We start from the raw sequence: 20,666 nt of genomic DNA on the forward strand, positions 1-20,666 counted from the left end.
CTCCCGAGTGAGATGACCCCAGTACCTCAGTTGAAAATGCAGAAATCGCCGGTCTTCTGTGTCGCTCGCGCTGGGAGATGGAGACCGAAGCTGTTCCTATTCGGCCATCTTGCTCCGCCCCCCAGCAGTTTCTCGGTTTACTTTTTTTACTCCCATAATGAATTATCCAATGTTCTGAAATAATCAAATACATTAAAGACTGTGATCTCCAACATGCAGGGCTGCCAAATGTTACCTGTCTGCATCCTTGCTCATTTGACTTTACTTATAAGGTCTCTACCTTCCAGACTGCAAAATGGCTCAGTCAGTCTTCTCCTTTTCTTCTCCAGTGTGCATTCTCATTCTTGCCATTAAAAAAAAAAAAAATGTTAGTTGCTTTTTCCAAATATCTGTAGAAAGCTTTGTGGGGCTGAGGCGATACCAGTGCCTGATCAGTTTGCTAGTTCTTACAGACCTTTGATCACTTAACAGGGGGCAGTATTAGAATAAAAGTTTGGAATTTAAGTCTGCTTTCATGAAGTTAGGCTCCCCTCAATTCAGTTCTGTCTGCCTTACAGTTAATGGAACTTCCTCCTAATTCCTATCACTTTCATCTCTCATAGTTCCTGTCACTCTTTTATGTGTCAGTCTTTGTAGTGCTGGTATGTTTTCATCATTTTGGCCTATGTAATAGCCTGAATGTCATTATGTGAGTTTTATCCCAGGAACCGTGCTTTTGGATCAGTTTTTTAACTTAGGGTAAATTTCATTGTTCAGGCCTGGCACGGTGGCTCGTACCTGTAATCCCATCACTCTGGAAGGTCAAGGCGGGAGGATAACTTGGGCCCAGGAGTTCGAGACCAGCCTGGGCAACACACTGAGACCCCCATCTGTACAAAAAAAATTTTTTTTTTTGAGACAGTCTCACTCTGTCACCCGGGCTGGAGTGCGGTGGCACAATCATGGCTAACTGCAACCTCCACCTCCTGGGTTCAAGCAATTCCCATGCCTCAGCCTCCCGAGTAACTGGGATTACAGGCATGCGCCACCACATCTGGCTAATTTTTGTTTTTTTTTGTTTTTTTTTGTTTTTTTTTTGTTTTTTTTTTTTTTTGAGACGGAGTCTCGCTCTATCGCCCAGGCTGGAGTGCAGTGGCCGGATCTCAGCTCACTACAAGCTCTGCCTCCCGGGTTCCCGCCATTCTCCTGCCTCAGCCTCCCAGGTAGCTGGGACTACAGGCGCCCGCCACCTCGCCCGGCTAGTTTTTTGTATTTTTAGTAGAGACAGGGCTTCACCTGTTGAAGGCTGGTCTCCAACTCCTGACCTCAGGTGATCCGCCTGCCTCAGCCTGCCAAAGTGCTGGGTTTATAGGCATGAGCCACCACACCTGGCTAATTTTTTTTTTTAAATTTGGGCCAGGTGTGGCGGCGTGTGCCTGTAAGTCTCAGCTGCTCAGGAGGCTGAAGTGGGAGAATCACTTTGAGCCTGGGAGGTTGAGGCTATACTGCAGCCTGGGCAACAGAGTGAGACCCTGTCTCAAAAAAAAAAAAAGTTTAGAATCTTGCCTTCACCAACGATTGGGCTTATGTAAGACAACATCTTTATAGATGAAGAATTCTATATAAATATAAAAATATGGAAATGGGCACCATGCACAGTGATAATTTTCTTTAATTAAATAAGCAAAAATTCCACTGTTAACCAGGTATATACAGCATACATATAGGCTTGAGTCAATTTGTGTCATTGGTTACACCTGGATTTCAACTCTGACTCTTTGAACTCACTGTGTGACTTGAGGAAAGTTATTTAATCTCGCCCAGCTTTGGTTCTTTTTGGTGTGAAATGCTTTTAAATGGTTGTAAAAGTTTTAAAATGCCTATCTTGCATTTGCAACCTACTTTGAAATATATGGGATAATGTACCTATAGTAAAATCCCATAGACTATGAGTGGTGTTGGATATATAGTTTTTCACAGAACAATTCCACTTTTCTATGTGTTGGAACATTTTTATAATGTTATGAAAAATGCCTGTATTGCAGGCTTATTAGATTAGGGGATATAAAATATGAGAAGCGTCTGGCATGTAATAAGTGCTCAACAAATAGTGGCTGTTAAAAGTACTTCAGGGGAGAGAGAGATGCTTTGTAACATCAATAATATAATAAAGCAATTTATGAAATGTTTAAAAGTACATCCCAGTTTTACTGGTCTCCTTCACTCCATAATAACTGAGTAAGAATCTCTGGGATGTTGTACGTGGTCTTAGCTTTTTATCTCTTTGGTCTTCCCATCTCCCCTTCTGGGGCTGAGAACCACCAATGGAAGGAGGAAAGGTGTGGTGGAGCAAGTAAAGGAGAAAGATCCTCCTCAACACCTTCCCAAGGTTTGGCGTTACATAAGACCTCAGAACCAGTTAGGGGAGCCTCAAGAATATAACAAGATTGATTCCCTGCTCCTGCCCCAGCAGAAGTAGCTGTTTCTACTTTTCTTTTTTTTTCTTTTTTCTTTTTCTTTTCTTTTTTTTTTTTTAAGGACAGAGTTTCGCTCTTGTCACCCAGGCTAGAGTACAGTGGTACAATCTTGGCTCACTGGAACCTCCACCTCCCAGGTTCAAGCAGTTCTCCTGCCTCAGCCTCCTGAGTAGCTGGGACTACAGGTGCCTGCCACCACGCCCGGCTAATTTTTGTATTTTTAGTAGAGATGGGATTTCTCCATATTGGTCAGGCTGGTCTCAAACTTCTGACCTCAGGTGATCCACTCGCCTCAGCCTCCCAAATTACAGCCTCCCAATGTGAGCCATTGTGCCCAGCCCACTCTCTATTATATCTGTTTAATATTTGACTCCAAGGCTCCATCAGATTCATTTTGTATTCTCACTGCCTCTTAGCACAGTGCCTGCTACACACTAGGTTTCCAATAAATGTGTGAAGGTAGAAATAAGAAAGGAAAGGGTGACATAGGAAGAAAAACTGTGCCATAAAAATGTTCATGATCTGATATTGCCAATCCTGGAAATTAATCTGAAGAAAATAATAAAAAGGAAGCAAAAAGCACATACTACGATGCTTGTTTCATAGTGAATGTTAGCTATGGTAGCTATCTCTGTATTTTTACTGTATTTTTATTTATATGTAATAAAAATTGGCAGTAAGTTAGTTATCTAGGAATAGGGGAGGAGTTAGATAAATATGAATACTTATTGTCCTATCATGTGCCTATTAAAAACTGGAATAATGCAGGCCAATAAAGGTAAGGAAAAATACTTAATACATTTTAAAAAGCAGAAAAAAACTGTATAATTGCAACCATTTATACACATGAAAAAAGCCTATAATATTATAGCAAATATTATAATCACAGCCATGTTAGGAAAACAGCATTCTAGGTGATTTTTCCCATTTTCCTACATTTTATAATGTTATATACATTTAATAATTAAACATTTTTATAGGATAGCAAATACCAAATATAGAGGAAAATGGATACTTTCACAAACCTCTGGTAGGACTGTAAACTGGTTAGACCTTTCTGAAGGGCAATTTGGCAATATATATCAAGCCTTAAAAATGTCTAGCAATTCCATTTTTAGAAAGGCTTCCAAAGAAATAATTAAGAATGCATACAAAGATTTGGCTACAAGAATGTTCCTCACAATATGAAATACAGTTGCAAATAGCAAAAAAATTAGATGTTTGTCTCCCTTACTTGTGCCATTAAATAAATAATGGTATGTTTATACTAAAGGATATTATGTAGCCCTTAACATGTGCTTAAACACTTAAGATGTTTTAAGTAAAAAGATTATAAAAGAGTACATACGTTATGATTACATTAAAAACGTGTGTGTGTGTGTGTACAGAAAATGGTCTCAAAGAATATACACCAAGGTGTTAAACAAGCTTATCTATATTCATCTTGCTTTGGTAATAAGAAAAAAAATAAATTCAACTTTGTACAAACAGACTTACCAAGCCTCAAATCTGATAATCTTAGGGTAGGTCACCATTATATCAATATGTAACACTGCAGTACAATCGTCCCTTGGTATCTGTAGGGGATTGGTTCCAGGACTTTTCTTGGATACCAAAATCCAAGGATGCTAAGCCCTACAGTTGGCCCTGTGGAATCACACACATGAAGTCAGCCCTCCATATCCAAGGGTTCTGAATCCTGAAAATACTGTCTTGTCTTGTCTTTTTCTTTTTCTTTTTTTAAGACAGGGTCTTGCTGTGTTGCCCAGGCTGGGCTACAGTGGTATAATCATAGGTCACTGTAACTTCAAACTCCTGGGCTCAAGCAGTCCTCTTGTCTTGGCCTCCCAAAGTGCTGGAATTACAGGTGTGAGCCACCGTGCCCAACCAGAATATTATATTTTCAATCCAAGATTGGCTGAATCCATGGATGCAGAATCCACAGATAAAAAGGACTGACTGCAGTTTTAAACAAAAGTAAAAATGGGGCAGGCGTGGTGGCTCATGGTTGTAATCCCAGCACTTTGGGAGACCAAGGCAGGTGGATCACTTGAAGTCAGGAGTTTGAGACCAGCCTGGCCAACATGGTGAAACCCCATCTCTACTAAAAATACAAGAAAAAAAAAAATACAGGTGTGGTGGTGCGCACTCCATCTCAAAACATAAAACAAACAAATGAAAGTAAAAATGAAACATTTCATTAAATTGGAAAGACATCTGCAAAAATGGCCCAGCACCTATTTGTAAATATTAATTTTGAAACCCTTAGAAATATTATGACATAGTTTAACTTGTAGCTTTCAGATATGAAGGCGGATAAACCAAACATTAGCCATGATTCTGAGCACTAGCACAAAGTAGCATTAATAACCCCATTAATAATTGCAAGTGATTATAAAATATAATTCCATATTGTTATATAGTAACTATGTTTTGTTTCTCTTTGCTTAGTACATACACTTGTCTCTGGATTTATGCATTAGGATGCCATGTTACTGTTCCAACTTACTGGGACTATACAAACATTAGTTAAATTAGATACATTTTGTTGAATCTTAAGTATACAAAAAAACTATTTGCTGAAATATTTGCTCTCAGTGTTTAAACAGTGATTATGTTAAAGAGCTAATTATCTAATCTGTAATTAGAAGCTAGTTTAATTTATCCAGGAAAAAATTTCTCAGTATGGGTTGATTAGAATGATGAAATAGTTTGAAATAGTTTAGGGAAGTGGAGGAATATAAGTAGAGTCACAGTATGCAGAAGAGCCTAATTTACACAGAGGAGCTACAGTTTAGTGTGGCTTCAAACAGAGAGATAAGGCTGGATAATCAGGTACAGGCCAGTTCATTGAGAACATTATTTGCCATCTGAAGGACCTTAATCTTATAGAGGATGAGGAGCCATCATATAGGGTATAAACTAGTAAGGAAATTATCAATTTTGTTAGATTTGCATTCTAAGATCACTCTGCTATCACTAGTGGCAGTGCATAGAGGTTGGATTAGGTAAATGTAAAATTATTTTCCAGTAGAATTGGTATTTGTCCTATTAAGAGCTTAAACACTTTTCTCCTGGAAGCCAATGTTGCAGCTGCTGAATACTAATTCCTTGAAGGGATAGTTGAAATCGTTTAGAGAAAAGAGATGAGAGACAGACAGACTACACATTAAGTTAATGCCTGAGTCATTGATTTATCTTCTTGTAGAGTGGTAGTAACTCTTCTCTTAAGTAGTAGTTTTACAACTAGGACTGGAAGCTCAGTAGTAGTGTCTTCCATTGAAAAATAACTCAAACAAAAGTACATATAACAGTGCTAACTTTTTCAAATGAAAAATCTTCATGTATAAGATGTACTTGGGCCGGGCGTGGTGGCTCAAGCCTGTAATCCCAGCACTTTGGGAGGCCGAGACGGGTGGATCACGAGGTCAGGAGATCGAGACCATCCTGGCTAACACGGTGAAACCCCGTATTTACTAAAAAAAAATACAAAAAACTAGCTGGGCGAGGTGGTGGGCGCCTGTAGTCCCAGCTACTCGGGAGGCTGAGGCAGGAGAATGGCGTAAACCCGGGAGGCGGAGCTTGCAGTGAGCTGAGATCGGGCCACTGCACTCCAGCCTGGGCGATAGAACGAGACTCCGTCTCAAAAAAAAAAAAAAAAGATGTACTTGATGTATTGTTAAATTTTATTTATCTTTGGTAATAATGTTAATAATAGGATTGATGCAGACATCCAGTATCATAGATATTCTACCAGGTTTGCAAGGTAACCAAAACTATCATGTTTTCTGAGTAGAAACAAATTGTATATTTAGCTTGAATTTTACTGTTATCATAGCAAGTTTTTTGTCTGTACTGTTTACAGCCTGTATCCCAACCAGTTGGAGTTGAACAAGCAGCTCTTCTAAAACCAGATTTAGTTCGAAGGTAAGTATCTTCAAATTAGTACCATGAGAACAATGAGGATATGCTGAAGTTTATGTACTCATTAGGTGCTTAGTGCATCCTGACTAGAGAAGCTTCTGTATTCTTGTACTTGTGTGAATGTTTAATAAAGATGTTTAATAAAAATATTACTAGATTTGTTTTTTGCTTTTTTATGTTATTAGGGATCATACAGATTGTGAAATTAATTGTTCATTTTCTTATTGTGTTTATTTATACCCTTCTGTTCTAGGAAAAGCTGGTAAAGGGTTAAGGAAGGAAGAAACAATAGAGTTTAGAGTAGAATTCTAGCTAATCTAAAGAAATAAATTACAACTAGATATTTAATTGTATTATTATTTAGTACTTGAAAACTAGTATTTTTCTGTATAAAATATAGATTGGATAGTTTTTATTGTTCTATCTTCACGTTCATTGATTGTTTCCTTTGTCCTATTCATTCTACTATTATGCCTATTTAGTGAGGGTTTTTTTTTTTTTCTGTGATTGTTTAGTTTTATACCTTCTGTGTGGTTCTTCTTAAAATCTTCTATTTCTTTTATAAGATTTTGGTTTTTTCATTTGCCTCAAGATTATTCGTGATTGCTTATTGAAGCATTTTGACGATAGCTGCTTTAAAATTCTTGTCAGAGTCCGGGTACAATGGCTCACACCTGTAATCCTAGCACTTTGGGAGGCCGAGACAGGCAGATCACTTGAGGTCAGGAGTTCAAGACCAGCCCAGCCAACATGGTGAAACCCTGTCTCTACTAAAAATACAAAATTTAGCCAGGTGTGGTGGTGCACGCCTGTAATCCCAGCTACTTGGGAGGCTGGGGCTGGGGGATTGCTTGAATCCAGGAGGCAGATGTTGCAGTGAGCTAACATTACACCACTGTACTCCAACCCGGGTGACAAAGTGAGACTCTGTCTAAATAAATTTCTTGTTAGATAATTCCAAGATGGAGTCTCACTCTATTGCCCAGGCTGGAGTGCAGTGGCAAGATTTCGGCTCACTGCAACCTCCACCTCCTGGGTTCCAGTGATTCTTGTGCCTCAGCCCCCCAAGTAGCTGGGATTACAGGCTCCCACCACCACGCCTGGCTAATTTTTGTATTTTTAGTAGATAGGTCCTGACCTCAAATGATCCACCCGCCTTGGCCTCCCAGAGTGCTGGGATTATAGGCGTGCGCCACAGTGCCTGGCCTCATCTTATTCTTGTTAGATGATTTCAATAACTGACTCATCTTGGTGTTGGCATTTGTTGATTACCTTTTTGCATTCAAGTTGTAATTTTTCTAGTTTTTGGGGTATGACAAAGGAGTTTATTTTCATTTGCCTCCTGGGCATTTGGATATTATGTCAGGTGACTGTAGATCTGTAGATCCTATTTAAGTCTTTTTTTTTTTTTTTTTTTTTTTGAGATGGAGTCTTACTCTGTTGCCCAGGCTGGAATGCAGTGGTGTGATCTTGGCTCACTGCAGCCTCCACCTCCCAGGTTCAAGCGATTCTCCTACCTCAGCCTCTTGAGTAGCTGGGATTACAGGCACGTGCCACTATGCCCAGCTAACTTACTTTAGTAGAGACAGGGTTTCGCCATGTTGGCCAGGCTGGTCTCAAACTCCTGACCTCAGGTGATCTGCCAACCTCAGCCTCTCAAAGTGTTGGGATTATAGGCGTGAGCCACCATGCCCGGCCTATTGAAATTTTCTATGTTAGCAAGCAGTCACCCTTGTTTAGATGCATAGGTTCTGGCCTGCTTTTGTGGGCCATGATTCTGATGACAATTTAGTTTTCAAAATCCTTACAGTGCTGCTATTCTGGTTTGTTTTGTTCACCTGGAACCCCTGGCCCCCACTGCTGGGCCAAGAGGTGGAGAGTGCTTCCCTAGGCCTGCTCCCCCAGGTCTGCTCTACAGGCTATGCTCTACTTACTGGTGGGGCCCCTACCAGTGCCACTGGGGAAGGACAGGGCCTACTTAAGTCCTCTTCTGTTGCTGGGTTGGGGATCAGGAGACACTGGGCTTGGGCTGCCTTTGCCTCTGGACTGGGAATTGGGAGACACTGCCTGTACTGCCTTTATTCACTGGGTGGGTAATTGGAAGATACCAAGTTGCTATGATATTCCTCAAGTCCTGGGGGTCCCTAGCCAGTCCACTTTCATCTTTTCACTCTTCTGTGCCCTCCTGTCGTTGTCTACTACATTATTTCTAGAACTTTTAGCTGTACTTAGAGGGGAAGAGCAGGGAGAGTTGAGTTTCTGCCATATTGTCCCAAACCCTAAACTGGTGTGTTAAGTAACTTTGGAATGTGAATGATATAGCCCATTGGCTAAAATTATATTCCTTTTATCCTCTGATTACTTGTTACTGCCATTTCTCTGTGTATTTAAAAAACTTTTTTTTTTTTTTTTTTTGAGACGGAGTCTTGCTCTGTCGCCCAGGCTGGAGTGCAGTGGCCGGATCTCAGCTCACTGCAAGCTCCGCCTCCCAGGTTTACGCCATTCTCCTGCCTCAGCCTCCCGAGTAGCTGGGACTACAAGCGCCCGCCACCTCGCCCGGCTAGTTTTTTGTATTTTTTAGTAGAGACGGGGTTTCACCGGGTTAGCCAGGATGGTCTCGATCTCCTGACCTTGTGATCCACCCGTCTTGGCCTCCCAAAGTGCTGGGATTACAGGCTTGAGCCACCGCGCCCGGCCTAAAAAACTCTTAAGGGCAGTATTAATGTATCTTCTTCCACTACTTATATTTATGCAAATTCTTTGTCATATGGACATAAAAAATTTAGGAGTTATTTTTATCTCTTCTTGTACATTTATATATAGATGCTTCATGAGTTGTTTTTAGGAGAAATAACTTGCTTAAATTAATTTCAAAGATATCTGTTTCAAAAACATGTCTGAAACTTAGAGCTTGTAATTTAAATTCCAAATGTGTTTATTGAAATTTTTTTATTGAAATATGTTTGAGTTTAAATAAAAACCTGAAAAATGCCTTTGACACAGATAAACTAAAAGGTAGCCTCCCCTTTCATAATAATATTGATGTAGACCTGTAAAATGTAACTAATTAGAATGAATAATGTTGAGCTCTTTTTACATCATTCATTTTCATTTCTTGTTCTGCCTCCTGCAGAACACTATTCTTGTCTCCCATACCTGGTCTACCCTGTTGAGTTCATTACATAAACAGGTATATTTTGAGTGATAATTTGTTTTGGTTTTAGAAGTTTTATTTGAAGATATAAATAAAGTAACCCCTAAACAAACAAGATAAAACCGATCAAGAGCACCCCATAATAAAAGGTTTCACAGAGATCTATCACTGGCAGTGTTTTTCTTTCATTCTCATCACTGTGAGATGTTTGCTAAATAAATACAGTGTGATCTTAATTTTTCAGCTTTTTGAAGAGGCTTTATTGAAATATAATTCACACACCATTTAAAGTGTGTAATTTAATGGCTTTTAGTATATTCACAGAGTTGTGCAGTCATAACTTTTAAAAAGATTGTAGTATTTATTAATTTTTCTTAAACTCATTATTTATGGTTTTATAATTGGGAGTTTTTCTTAGAATTTTACTGTCAAGACTGGAATGAGTTACTTTTTTAAAAATATTACTAGCTTGAATCAAGATATGGCAACTATGAAGGAAAACATCAGTAGCCCTGATAACCCAAGTGGAAATGGCAAACAGGATCGGATCAAACAGAGAAGAGCTTCCTGTCCCCGACCAGAGAAGGGGACTAAATTTCAGCTCACCGTCCTTCAGGTCAGTTTGTAAATATGGTTTGGTTAAGAGTACATATAGAGGTCTGGAGGGTCAGAGAGGGGCAGTGCTACAGAAGTGAGTTGTAGAATATTGTGAAACCTTCTCTAAACTAACCTTTTCTCCATGAAAGACTTTCCAATACGAGTATTATGTGTTCATTGTTAAACTTAGGAAATATAAGAAAGAAAATAAAATCCACTTGTAACCACCATTCAGAGATAGCTCCTATTAATGTTTTAGTTTGTTTTTCTCTCTTTTTCCTATATGTACATGTAGTGTTTTACATTATTAAGGTTGTAATAGTACTAGTAATAGCAGTAAAAATCTATTGAGTTCTTTTGTGGTAGGCACCCTAAATGTTATCCATGCATTTTATCATTTAATCCTTCAATAACCCTGTATGATATAGGTCGTAGTGTATACTTATCTTTACAAATGAAGATACTAAAGATCAGAGGAGTGGGCCGGGCACAGTGGCTCACACCTGTAATCCCAGCACTTTGGGAGGCTGAGGCCGGTGGATCATCTGAGGCCAGGAATTTGAGACAAGCCTGACCAATACGATAAAATCCCATCTCTATTAAAAATACAAAAATTAGCTGGGCATGGTGGTGCATGCCTGTAATCCCAGCTACTTGGGAGGCTGAGACAGGAGGTTGCGGTGAACCGAGATTGCGCCATTGCACTCCAGCCTGGACAACAAGAACAAAACTCCATCTGAAAAAAAACAAAAAAATCAGAGGAGCAAAGTAATTTGCTTAAGATCACTCAACTAGCAAGTGATAATGTCAGATCTGAACCTAAATCAGACTTTAAAGCCCATATCTCTAACCAACATGATGTATATTTCAGTTGACTGCTTCAACCTATATATAATTTTATATCCTGTATTTTTAAAAACCTAGTATATCATGTATGCTTTTCTGTATCATTAATTTTTCGATAACATGACATTTTAAATGGCTACATTAGATAGCTGCTTATACAGAGAAATAACTTAATCATTCCCTGTGTTCTTGGTTTATGTTCTTTCTTTCCATCTTTTTCCCAGTCTGTCCTTTTTCTAACTTGCTGTCTTTTACTCTTTTTGGCTGTCTGTATATCTTTGCAACAAAATCCTTGAACATAAATCTTTGTATCTATCCCTGATTATTTCCTTATTAGATCCATAGGAGTCGGATTCATGGGTCAGAATATGAAGATTTTTTAAATTTCTGGATATGTGTTGCTAGATTGCTGTCCATAAAGATTGATCCAGTTTACATTTCCATTCGCAATGCCTCTTCTTTTGCTTAGTCAATTTATAGATTAAGAGAATTTTGGAAATTAATTATTAAATTTAAATCTTTGCATTGCAGATAGCTCTAGTGACTATTATACCTTTTTTTTTTGCTTTCTTATAAAAGTTGTATTGTTTTCTTTACCACAGGATCACATTTATAACTTATTTTTTACTGAGTAACTTGAACCTGTTAGATTAGTCATAGAATGGCTGTTTAGATGGTATTCCACTAAGGGAAAACATAGTCTTTTTAGATTCTGAACTATTTAAGCCATTTTCCACATATATTGTAGGTGAACTAGTGTAGATGTTCCCTGCACAATTTGCAAAGAAAAGACAGTGACTCACTCTTAAACCAGTGAAATGTTTGTACTCAGGTATCAACCTCTGGAGATAACATGGTAGAGTGTCAGCTGGAGACACACAACAACAAGATGGTCACCTTCAAGTTTGATGTTGATGGTGATGCGCCAGAGGATATTGCAGACTATATGGTAAGTACAGTAAGACCAAATTATCTTCCCTTCAGCATTCTGTCTTTTTTCCCCTATAATTCTGTCTCCATTTATTTTGAGCCATCATTTTTTAAAGAGTACGATTAGTTTTAAAAGTTTGTACAGTGCTAAATTGGGTTATCATGAAGTGTAAATCACTGCATCTCCTCCAGTTTCATTATATTTATCTGGAAAATATGCGGAGGTTTCATTTAGAGATAATATAGATAAATGGTTCTTATCTCTGCGTGCATGTGAAAATCACTTGACAAGCTTTTTAAAAACAATTGTATTGCCTGGTCCCTTGATTAAATCAGAATATTTGCAGGTGAGGCCCAAGCATCAATAGTTTGTAAAGCTCCCCAGGAAATTTTATTTATTTTTATTTTTTAGTTTATTTTTTGCTGGGCACAGTGGCTCATGCCTGTAATCCCAGCACTTTGGGAGGCCTAGGCAGGAGGATCACTTGAGCCCAGGAGTTCAAGACCAGGCTAGGCAATGTAGTGAGTGAGACCTTGTCTTTACAAAAAATTTAAAAATGCCAGATGTGATGGCCACACTTGTAATCCCAGCACTTTGGGAGGCTGAGTGAGGACGATTGCTTGAGCCCAGGGGATTGAGGCTGTAGTGAGCTATGATCATGTCACTGCATTCCAGCCTGGGCAGCAGAGCAAGACCCTGTCTCAGAAAAAAGTTATGTTTTATTATTTTTATATTTGATAACAGGCTTTGAAAAAGCTAAACCCCCAGGTAATTCTTTTTTTGTTGTTTGTTTGTTTGTTTTTTAAATTTTTGTGGGTACATAGAAAGTTTATATATTTATGAGGTATATGAGATATTTCGATATAGGTATACAATGTGTAAGAATGATGTAAAGGTAAATGGGGTATCCCTCCCCTTGTAATTCTTTTTTTTTTTTTTTTTTTGAGATGGAGTCTCGCTCTCTCTCTCAGTCTGGAGTGCAGTGGTGCGATCTTGGCTCACTGCAAGCTCCGCCTCCCAGGTTCATGCCATTCTCCTGCTTCAGCCTCCCAAGTAGCTGGGACTACAGGTGCCCGCCACCACACCCGGCTAATTTTTTGTATTTTTAGTAGAGATGGGGTTTCACAGTGTTAGCCGGGTTGGCCTCCCCTTGTAATTCTAATGTGTTAGCCACTGATCTAACATCTTGCATGTTATTGTTTCATTTAGTTTTTAATATTTTCTTTGAATTTTTAGGCTTAAGTTAGTATTTCTTCCCCCTTTATTTTATTTATTTTGTATTATTTTCTAGGTTACTTTTGCATCTTCCCCTTTTTTTGATGGGGATAGGACTAGAATGGCAGGAAGAGTTCATATAATGCTTTTTGTTTCTGCCAGCTTTCTTTGTGTATGTGTTTCTAGCCAAGCAGAATTAAACATTTTAAAAGTCAAGTATTTCATCAGTTCTGTTCTTGTTTAACATAGTATTTTCTGAACTGTCTCTTCTTTTGTTCTTTTCAGGAATGTTTAACCTAATTAGTGGTCTTCTGAGCTTTTTTTTTTTTTTTTGGGAGACAGAGTCTCCCTCTGTTGCCCAGGCTGGAGTGCAATGGCATGATATTGGCTCACTGCAGCCTCCGCCTCCTGGGATCAAGCGATTCTCCTGTCTCAGCCTCCCAAGTAGCTGTGATTACAGGCGCATGCCACCACACCCGGCTAATTTTTGTATTTTTAACAGAGACGGGATTTTACCATGTTGACCAGGCTGGTCTCGAACTCCTGACCTCAGGTGATCCACCCGCCTCAGCCTCCCAAAGTGCTGGGATTACAGGCATGAGCCACCGTGCCTGGCTAATTTTGTATTTTTAGTAGAGACAGGGTTTCTCCATGTTGGTCAGGCTGGTCTTGAACTCCCGACCTCACGTGATCTGCCCGCTTCGGTCTCCCAAAGTGCTGCAATTACAGGCATTAGCCACCGTGCCTGGCCCAATTTTCTTTCTTTACGTGGTAGTCACTATTTATATAATATTATAACTTTGAATAAACTACATTCACTCTCATGAATAGACATACTTTTACTTTTGGGCAGGTTGAAGATAACTTTGTGCTAGAAAGTGAGAAAGAAAAGTTTGTAGAAGAATTGAGAGCTATTGTAGGTCAAGCCCAGGAGATCCTTCATGTCCACTCTGCCACAGAAAGAGCCATTGGAGTTGATTCTATTACTGTGGACTCCAACAGTAGCCAGGTGAGAACAATTGTTTAGCAAACAGATCTTCTCAGATATGAATCAGGAACATTTTAATTTATCTATTCATTTTTAATTCAGACAGGGTCATCTGAACAAGTACAGATAAATTCTACATCTACTCAAACCAGCAGTAAGTATATTTAGTAAAATTTACCATTTGGTTTTTGAAGCAAGACATTTGAAAACTTTTAACACACCTTCATTGGGAAAGATGTTAGCCAATAAATTAATTTGGTAACTTATTATTAGTGTAGGTTTTCTCACACTTTGAAAGGCCCAGAGGTAATAATCCATCCCCTGACTTTTCCTCAAGTGTTGGTTCTTTATCTCATTGATGTATTTTTGAGTTGTTGGGTGGTAATGTTACCAGAAAAGCAGTCACAGTACTGATGACCTTAAATGGCATAACTGTTTGAAACTTAACTAGTAAGTTATTTTTTTCTGATTTGAGATGGATAGAAACTTTTTAACAAAAGTCATCATTTTCTAAGTTTGCCTCATGTTTCAATAGTCATTCATATCTTGATTTTATTCTACTAACGATGAATGATGTGCTTCTACGTGCTCTGGTCACTGATAACTTTTAGTAAATCAGATGCCAGATAAACCTCCAGAAATGAAAACTAGGGTCTTCTGTTTTCTTTTCTGATGACTTTATCTTTCCATTCTTCTCAGTTCTGGTCATGGGTATATTAAAGAGTGTCTGGGAGGGGATAAGAGCCATAGACAAATGAGCACCCCTGAAGAAATTATAGGAACATAGAGAAGCAAAAGGTGGTGTGGGAGTAATAGAAGTAGATACCATTATCCTGAAATTTAGTTTGACTGTGTTATGATGCAGAGTCCTCCTATATCTTATTTTTCTGGTTAGCCAAGATCTGAGTAGGTTTCTGACTAACAAAGTTGGGTAAAGTTTAAAAGAGAATTACTTATTTGAGTACGTTTACAAAGTAGCAGTTAAGATGTAGGGTTTTATTTTACTTTATTTTTAAAAATGTCATACAGTAAAACTGATTCCTTTTTCTTTTGGTGTACACTTCTGTAAATTTTAATACATATATAGATTTATGTAAGCACTATCATAATTAGGATACAGAATAGGAGATATAGGTTTTAATGGGAAAAGTGCTGTCAGTTTTTCAAAGAGTACCCTGTTTCTAATTGCTATTGATGCAATATTTGTTTCAGTAGAATCTAAAATCCTTCTCTAAAGATATTGTGTGCTTAGTACTTTAGACTTTTTGTCAGCATTGAGAGGGCTGGTCTTATCAATTACGTATATTCTAGTACTATTAGAAATGGAGATACAAGACAAATTGTTTATTTAATCTGGCTTCTTCAGTCAATAAGGTAAATAAATTGAAAATCGCTTAGCATATTTTTTTTTGCTAATTATTTCTGCAGATGAATCTGCTCCTCAGTCATCCCCAGTTGGTCGGTGGCGATTCTGTATCAATCAGACGATAAGAAACCGTGAGACTCAGTCTCCTCCTTCTCTTCAGCATTCCATGTCTTCGGTTCCTGGCCTACATCCACTTCCTAGTAAGCTTTTCTTCTCTGCCAGCTTTGTCCAGTCTCAAAGGATGGGATGCAAAATACATATGTTATCTTTAACTGGTTTCCATGGGAATTTTATGCTTATGAGAATTTTCATAAGCTTTTTTGAAGACATTAATATTAGGATACAACTTAAGCCATTTCCTATTTAATATTTATGAGACAAAAGGAAAATATTATTTTCCTTGCCAGGTTGAATTCTGTGTGTTTTGAGTCTTATTTACAAGAGTACTTTCACACAGGTTCTCATTTGCCCCTTTCTCCTCCTGTTCCTTTTGACTTAGGGCACTAGTCTATGCTTTGTACTTATCAGTACGTGCTTAGCCATTCTTTATTGTTGTTCCAGGTCCAAAAAACACAAGTAATAAGGAGATACCACGGGACACACTGCTCACTATAGAAAATAATCCATGCCACCGTGTACTTTTCACCTCCAAATCAGAACACAAGGATGTGGTTGATGGTAAGATTTCTGAATGTGCTAGTGTAGAAACCAAGCAGCCAGCTATACTTTATCAAGTGGAAGGTAACAGGCAGATAATGGCACCAGTTACTAATAGTTCCAGTTACTCTACTACTTCAGTTCATGCAGTTCGAGCTGAATGTGAGGGACTCACCAAACAAGCAAGCATATTCATACCTGTGTATCCATGTCACCAAACCGCCAGTCAGGCTGATGCACTTATGCCTCATCCTGGCGAATCAACTCAGACTGCTGGTAACTCTCTTACAACTCTGGCATTTGATCAGAAGCCTCATACCTTATCAATACAGCAGCCAGCTATGGATGCAGAGTTTATTTCCCAAGAAGGAGAAACTACAGTGAACACTGAAGCAAGTTCTCCAAAGACAGTCATTCCCACTCAGACCCCTGGCCTTGAACCAGCTACCCTTCAACCCACTACTGTCCTGGAATCGGATGGAGAAAGACCTCCAAAACTGGAGTTTGCAGACAACCGAATTAAAACTCTGGATGAAAAATTAAGAAACTTGCTCTATCAGGAGCACAGCATCTCTAGCATCTATCCCGAGAGTCAGAAGGATACCCAAAGCATAGACTCTCCATTTTCTTCCTCTGCTGAAGATACCCTCTCCTGTCCAGTGACAGAAGTCATAGCCATCAGTCACTGTGGAATTCAAGATAGCCCTATACAATCCCCTAATTTCCAACAGACAGGCTCTAAGCTTCTGTCCAATGTGGCTGCAAGTCAGCCTGCTAATATATCAGTGTTCAAAAGGGACCTGAATGTGATAACTTCTGTACCCAGCGAATTGTGTTTACATGTAAGTATCATTCTTTCTAACCAATTCCTTACTCGTTGCTTATTGTTTTAAAGAAATGCCTTCTCTTCTAACATTCTGTCCTTTGAAATGAAATGGTCTATGTCACAAGATTCTGAGGTCACAGGTATTTAAGAAGGCCATGACTCGGCCGGGCGCGGTGGCTCAAGCCTGTAATCCCAGCACTTTGGGAGGCCGAGACGGGCGGATCACAAGGTCAGGAGATCGAGACCATCCTGCCTAACCTGGTGAAACCCCGTCTCTACTAAAAAATACAAAAAACTAGCCGGGCGAGGTGGCGGGCGCCTGTAGTCCCAGCTACTCGGGAGGCTGAGGCAGGAGAATGGCGTAAACCCGGGAGGCGGAGCTCGCAGTGAGCTGAGACCTGGCCACTGCACACTCCAGCCTGGGCGACAGAGCGAGACTCCGTCTCAAAAAAAAAAAAAAAGAAAAAAAAAAAAGCCATGACTTAGGCTGCAGTGTTCAGAACCTCTCAGTAGAGATGACAAACTATCTTTGGTAAGAGAGCCCTCTGGTGAATTAGCTAAGAACCTGCAAGCAGTGTCTATATTTGTATTAATGACAGAATGAAAACTGACTCATGGATTGTTTTAGTGGGTAGGAAGAACTTTTAGATTTTCACTTAAAATGCCAGTTATTAGTTTCCTTCTTAAAAAAAAAAATAAGTTACGGTTTTTAATTTAATCATGTTTGGGGGGATTTAATTTGACAAAAAAAGAAAAGAAAGTAAAATCATCATTAATACCATGACTTTTTTTTTTTTTTTTAAACCCTAGACGGAGTCTTGCTCTGTCTCCTAGGCTGGAGTGCAGTGGCATGATCTCGGTCTGCCTCCTGGGTTCAAGCGATTCTCCTGCCTCAGCCTCCTGAGTAGCTGGGATTACAGACACGTGCCACCATGCCTGGCTAATTGTATTAGTAGAGACGGGGTTTCACCATGTTGGCCAGGCGGGTCTCAAACTCTTGACCTCGTGATCCACCCGCCTTGGCCTCCAAAGTGCTGGGATTACAGGCGTGAGACACTGTGCCTGACCTGACTTATTTTTTGAGTTATATGATGTGGGAACTTTAATTTTCCTTTTCTGCCCCTTCAAATCACAGAAGTAACTACTACTAATTCGGTGCTTATCCTTCTTGACTTTTCTTAAGCTTATACAGATCTATTTACATACATATAACATTTTATTCATAAAAATACTGTGCTGTATACATACTGGTCTGCAACTTAATTTTTTCATTTTACAGTAGATCATGGACATCTTTCTAAATCTTTATCACTATCTTTTTGTCATTTTTGTTATTATATAAGTAATAATATATACTTGTACATAGTATATATTAAAATCCACCCCTTCCCCAAACCTATAGACACAGTTGTTAACAAATCTTTTCAGACATGATTTTAATTAATATACAAATATTTATAAAGACATGCTTTTTATATATGATATATTGTATCTTTATATAGATATATAGATACATGTTAATATTTATATACATATATTTATTTACATATATGCTATTCTGCATTTTTTTCGTTTATGGGTATCCATGTCAGTGCACATAGTTCCATCTTACTCAACTTTTTGAAACAACTGCATAATATTCCACTGATATAATTTAAATATCTTTTAAATTTTTAAATTATTTTAAATAATAAATAAATATCACATAATGTGATGTGAATCTTAAGAAATGAACTGTTATTTCTGTCATTTAAACTTTGTTGCTTGAAGGAGACTCTCCCAAGTGTCAAGGTCAAATGGATTCTTTTATTTGTTTCAAGTGTCTGTTGCTATATCTGGATCATACTTAGCTGCCACTGTTTCTGGTGTCGTGGAATTCTTTTTTCCCCTAAAATACTTCTATGAGTAATATTTTCAAATATATTGCATGGGGATCCTATTTGGTATTCTTTTGCCTGTCTAAAAATGTCTTTATATTGCTTCACACTTGATTGACTAAGTACAGATGGTAGGATCAGAATTTTTTCTTCTCAATTGAGAATACATTGTTTTATTGTCTTTTATTAGCCTTGCTGATGAGAGTGATTTCAGTTGTTTATCATTCATTTGTAGGTAACCTGTTTTTACTCTAGACCACTGCAATGCTCTAGTACTTTTTACAATGTGGAAATGTTCTGTGTCTGCACTATCCAATACAGTAACCACTAACCAGATATGACTATTGAGCACTTGAAATGTGGCTAATGCAACTGAGGGCCTGAATTTTTAATTTAATTTAATTTAATTAATTTAAATTTAGATAGCCACGTGTGATTAGTGGCTGCTGTATTCAGTTACCACAGGTCTGGTTGCTTTTAGGAAACTATCTTAGAGTTCTGATTATCAGACTCTATCTTGGTATATTGCTTTTCCATTCATTTTGTATATCACTTTTGTGGATGTTTCGAATTTGAAGATTTGTGTCTTTTTTCAGCTCCAGTAACTTTATTTTCATTTCTTATTTTTCTTCCCCTTCATTGTCTTGCTTATTTCCATTTGGAAATCGTAGGAGATATATGGCCTCTTGGATTATTCCCCATGTTTCTTAACAGCTTGCTCTCACTTTTAATTTCATTTTTTAAAACCTTATGTTCTCAGATATGTCTTCAGTTTTTTTTTTCTTTTTAAATTTCAGATCACTCTCTTGGTATTCAGCTGTATCCAGTTAATTTTTCATTTGGCAGTCATGAATTGGATTTTTTAAATCTTTCTTATTCTTGGCTCCATTTTCATAGCAACCTATTTTTGCATGTATTTTTCTTCCAAGCTTTTTTTCTCAGAAAACTGACAAAATATTAACTCTAAAATATATAAAGAATACTTACAAATCATTGAGAAAAGATCAGACAACTCAGTGGAAGAATAGCCAAAGCATGTGAACGTGCATTTCACAGAAGTGGAAATATAAATGCCTGCTAAACATGTGAAAAGATTTTCAACTTTCTTAGTAATGAGAGAAAGGCAAAACTTTACAGAAAAATAGTTTTTGCTAATTAGACTAGCAAATATTAAAGAAATTGATGGCCGGGCGTGGTAATTTTCATTTTATGTTGGTAGGAATAAAATCAGTACAGCCTACTTGGAGGGCAATTTAGCACTGTGAAAGTTAGAATCTACCTGAGAGAAGCATTTGCACATATAAACAAAGGAACATGTATAAGAATGTTCAGTGTAACATTGTTTGTTTATTTGTAACAGGAAAGGATTCACAAACAAGTTTAAAAATTTATAAATAGAAATTGAGGGACATTGATACTATGAAGCAATTTAAAAGCATGAAGTAGACCTATAAATATATGTTAGCTATTATCATCTTTATCATGGACATATCTCCAGGAAAAATCATCAGGAAAAATATATGCAGAATAATTCAGACAGTATGATGAGGTGTGTGTGTGTGTATGTATGTATGTGTATGTGTGTGTGTGTGTTTTTGAGACACAGTCTCTGTTACCCAGGCTGGAGTGCAGTGGCATGATCGTGGCGCACCGTAACCTCAACCTCCTGAGTTTAGGTGATCCCCTTGCCTCAGCCTGCCAAGCAGCTGGGACTACAAGTGCATGCTACCATGCTTGGCTCATTTTTAAACTTTTTGTAGAGACGTGGGCTTGCAATGTTGCCAGGCTGGTTTTGAACTCCTGGCCTCAAGCGATGCTCCTGCCTTGGT

At 38.3% G+C, this 20,666-nt stretch overlaps 1 protein-coding gene across 2 annotated transcripts in view; it reads left to right on the top strand.

Annotated features, from left to right (window-relative positions):
- The window catches only part of WNK3 (WNK lysine deficient protein kinase 3), a 171,181-nt gene that overhangs the window by 101,333 nt on the left and 49,182 nt on the right, over nucleotides 1-20,666 (top strand). For both annotated transcript variants that reach the window (XM_023202477.3, XM_023202476.2), the window contains exons 11-17: nucleotides 6,322-6,383; nucleotides 10,003-10,150; nucleotides 11,810-11,926; nucleotides 13,977-14,132; nucleotides 14,214-14,265; nucleotides 15,540-15,677; nucleotides 16,039-16,976. In XM_023202477.3, the coding sequence (XP_023058245.1) occupies nucleotides 6,322-6,383; nucleotides 10,003-10,150; nucleotides 11,810-11,926; nucleotides 13,977-14,132; nucleotides 14,214-14,265; nucleotides 15,540-15,677; nucleotides 16,039-16,976 (1,611 nt within the window). The remainder of the gene's footprint in view (nucleotides 1-6,321; nucleotides 6,384-10,002; nucleotides 10,151-11,809; nucleotides 11,927-13,976; nucleotides 14,133-14,213; nucleotides 14,266-15,539; nucleotides 15,678-16,038; nucleotides 16,977-20,666) is intronic.

The sequence above is a fragment of the Piliocolobus tephrosceles genome, chromosome 12 (assembly GCF_002776525.5).
Source record: "Piliocolobus tephrosceles isolate RC106 chromosome 12, ASM277652v3, whole genome shotgun sequence".
Classification (NCBI taxonomy): Eukaryota; Metazoa; Chordata; class Mammalia; order Primates; family Cercopithecidae; genus Piliocolobus; species Piliocolobus tephrosceles.